Genomic DNA, 3,717 nt, shown 5'->3' with positions numbered 1-3,717 from the left:
GTACGAATGATATACATTCATGTGTACCAGAAACTGCTAATCAAATCTACACAAAGTTAAAATGCTCCGTTGATCCGTTTCTTGAGGTCGTGTGCTTCAGTAAAAATCTGACTGGCTTGATGCTACAAAAATTACGTATGTACATTCTTTTCTGCACATACTTCATTGAGGAACTGCCGACTAATAATTCGGTACCTTAATCATGAGCCTGTAAAAACAAATTAATTATTGTTGCCTAATTATATGATAAAAGGTATGTAATTTATTCATCTGAATTATTTTATCAGTTGAGCGTGTGCAAAACTTCCAATGCATCACTCATTTGTTCAAAGTACCGACCAGCCAAACGAGTTAATATTATCAAGAATACACAAGTTTATTATAATCAATGTACCTTAAATAAATGTCACTTGATTTGCATGACACAAACGTATGAGTAATGAACACCTGCGGCTCTTATCAAACATTGTTTTCAAAATACATCACGTTAATGGAACTTGTTTGCTTTTTCGGCTCAAAATTAAACAAGCCGGCACACCTTAATTGATTTATCTAAAATCAATTACCTGATTATTTAAATGAACGTGTTGGTAATGAGGTCATCAAATTCTTTATAAACGATTGACGCGGAAGATGAATCCGCAATATTAATAAATCGTCACTGCCAGTTAAAGCCAGGTTTCCAAATTCGGGATTTAACTGAAAATAATTAATTCGCAATAAAATTGATAGATATGGATATTTCCATTAAATTTATTTACTTCTTCGCCCTCATTTTTATCCCCTTCGTCTCCACACAAAATGTTATCCCACCCGAAACTCAACATCAAATCGACCTGCTCATCTCGAACGTAATGAATCAACAAAATGTTCCGGCTTTGGCGATTTCGATAATTAAAAACAATGGAGAACTCCTCTATAAAACCGGGTACGGACAGAGAGACCGAGAAAACAGACTACCCGCCGATAGTGACACTTTATTTTCAATCGGATCAATAACTAAAAGCTTCACGGCAGTAATTGCCGTAAAATTTCTTCATGAAAACTTTCCTGAATTGGGGCAATCCGTCCTGGACACGCCAATCCAAACATTGGCGCCAAGTTATGATTTTGTTCTAGGAGACAGGTACCGCTCGGAGAAAGTGACCTTCCGTGACCTGCTCGCCCACAGGGTTTGCTATTTGCCAGAGTATACGGGAATGTGGGTTCAGACCTTCAACAATTCGAGGGATTTCTTTTAGTAAGGCGGTAATTTAAATGAAACTTCGAATGAATTTTGGGTTTCAATTTAAATATTCTTCTATTTAGCCGACAAAGATACGCCTACAATTACTGCGCACTTAGAAATGCTTATCTTTACAATAATGGACTTATCGCAATCGCCGGAGATATAATTGCGCACCTGGCAAATTCTACGTATGAAGACATGGTACATAACATTAATCATTTTGTTGTATGCTAATTCTATATAAATGAATTCATTTTCCTCCACTTGTCTGATGCACATTAATAGCTTTCTGATCTACTTCTCTCCATTGGAATGACTAACACAACTTGGGTCAAAGAAAGTGACGATCATAACAATATGATGCAACGTGCAGTTCCCTACTACTGGAAAGATGGCGTCCTTAATCGATATAATCCAGAACTCATGAAGTTAGTACATAATATTGAACTAATTAATTGTATCGTCATATTAATTAAACTATTCGTTAATTACAAAAGAGGTGTTGTCCTGGTAAATGCTGCCGGTGGTATTTTGAGCTCGGCGAACGATATGATGAAATATATGCAGTTTCATTTAAACCTGGGAAAAGTTGGGGACAGCCAAATTATACCTGCCGTAAAAAAATATGACCAACAATGAATACTTGATTAGAATATATAGTTTTATGCTTATCAAAATAATATGATATTTAGGAAGTAATGAACTGGTTATATGTACCATCATCTCTAACCCCTTCTGGAACCTTAAAATCTGAAAACAATCCTGACTCAATTATAAACCTGAACATTGCATACGGCCTCTGCCTGGATATTGGAGTTTATGATGGGTGGCTACGAATTGGGCATGGTGGATATCTCCCCCCTTTTGAAAGTCTTATGACCTTATATCCTGAATTAGGACTTGGAGTCTTTATGGCTATGAGCGGTCCGGGCACTTTGTATGCGACATCTATGCCGAACTCCTGGATTCAGGCCCAGCTCTTTGAGATATTGCGAGGTATTAAAAAATTCTGCACTTGTATTTTTTTGAAGACCCATTTTTTTATAAGGGGGCGTCCCATTAATTAATTTCTTACCAAAGATAACACAAGTGTCTAATAAATAAATTTGTAACTAGGGGCAACAAAGCAGGGTGTGGGCAGCTATGATGGTTTTTCGAGCAAGACATATACCGCTCCTCCATTGGACTCGACGCCATTAGCAGACTTGTCTCGGATTCCGACCAGAAATCAGGATACGAATAGCGAAGCAAGAATTTCACCCGACGAAGCGGTTGGTACGTATGGAAGTGGGTTCAATGGTAAATAAATTAAAAACAAGCGTCATATCTATATTATAATTTCGAAAAGTCCGTCCCGTAAAATTTTCCTTGACATTCCTGCATTCTGATTGGTCGCCTTTCTGGCTCCACGAATCAGGGAAGGGACAAGAATTTTGATTATAATTATGATTTGAAATTTCCTTAGCAACATACACAAATTTCCTTGGCAACGTCAAAAAAAATCATGTGGCCCGTGTTTAGGACGGGCTTATAGGCTAGTTTAATTATTAACGAATGTAATTTTTCTCAATTAGGTGAGATGATCATTTCCTTCAAAAATAACTCGGCCGGAATTCCACAACTTTATTGGGAATATGGCAAATGGGGGCTGGCCTGGCTGGTTCAAATATCCGAGTCAACTTTCTCCATTGACGAGTGGGACTCTGATTTTTGGATGATGAGTTGGACAAACCAACTCGGAATGACAAATCTTACCCTGGAATTTGCAGATATGGATAACATTCGATATCTAGATGAGGGTGCACAAGGGACCACGAATTTCACACGAGGGCTCAAAATTGACGATTTACCTGAAGTGCCATGGGCGCCCGACAGTTGTGGGAAAAAATAATGCATTTACAGATTTACTTCATGTCAGCAAATATTGCGTATACAATGGCGTAAAATATTTAACAAATTCAAACAATTAAAACTTTTTCGAAAAGATTCTTGCATTTTACGATTTATTAACGGAATTATTTGATAATAATTTTACCGATTTTGGTGCTAATTTATTAATAGTTAAAAGTTTTCAGATATCACTATCCACATAGCATATTATCGGTTCTCATAAACTGCTCACAACGGAGGAAAGACCGCGTACCATTATCTCACGGAATTAAAAGCCCTTCGGCAATATTGGAGAACTACTTGAGTGTAGCAAAAGCGAAGGAATGATAGACGAATTAATGACAAATCGATTACAAACTTGTTATATTTATAATCTAAATATTGTCATAAAAGTAATATAGTCGGGCGTATGTCTATGTAACAGACGATGAGCTGTGTATGGTACTGCCATATTGGCTGAATTTTGTGCCTAGCGTGTTTCCTGGGATACCCTTTTAACTAGAAATTTAACATGATTGGCAATCTGTTGCACTCATCCGATCAATTCCTTACGTAAATCCGCAATTTACTTTAAATGTTAGTAAAGACAGTATTTAGAT

General features: G+C 37.0%; 1 protein-coding gene across 1 annotated transcript; it reads left to right on the top strand.

The window, feature by feature from the left end:
• Positions 1-662: 662 nt before the first annotated feature.
• On the top strand, positions 663-3,227 carry LOC110855704. The gene is made up of 7 exons (XM_022104114.2): positions 663-1,240; positions 1,309-1,429; positions 1,514-1,656; positions 1,726-1,843; positions 1,921-2,224; positions 2,345-2,527; positions 2,803-3,227. Exons 1-7 carry the CDS (start codon positions 735-737, stop codon positions 3,117-3,119), a joined length of 1,692 nt encoding a protein of 563 aa, XP_021959806.1. The 5' UTR covers positions 663-734; the 3' UTR covers positions 3,120-3,227.
• The last annotated feature ends 490 nt before the right edge of the window (positions 3,228-3,717 follow it).

Source organism: Folsomia candida, unplaced genomic scaffold (genome assembly GCF_002217175.1).
Source record: "Folsomia candida strain VU population unplaced genomic scaffold, ASM221717v1 Fcan01_Sc013, whole genome shotgun sequence".
In the NCBI taxonomy this organism is placed as follows: Eukaryota; Metazoa; Arthropoda; class Collembola; order Entomobryomorpha; family Isotomidae; genus Folsomia; species Folsomia candida.
The sequence above is the reverse complement of the archived record's forward strand: the minus strand, read 5'-3'. Positions and strand labels throughout refer to the sequence as shown.

Bases quoted from the DNA above. Each gene is read 5' to 3' on its own strand.
- LOC110855704 (XM_022104114.2), top strand. From the start codon at position 735: ATGGATATTTCCATTAAATTTATTTACTTCTTCGCCCTCATTTTTATC. The intron at 1,241-1,308 runs GTAAGGCGGTAA...TCTTCTATTTAG, and splicing joins AATTCGAGGGATTTCTTTTA to CCGACAAAGATACGCCTACA. The intron at 2,225-2,344 runs GTATTAAAAAAT...ATTTGTAACTAG, and splicing joins GCTCTTTGAGATATTGCGAG to GGGCAACAAAGCAGGGTGTG.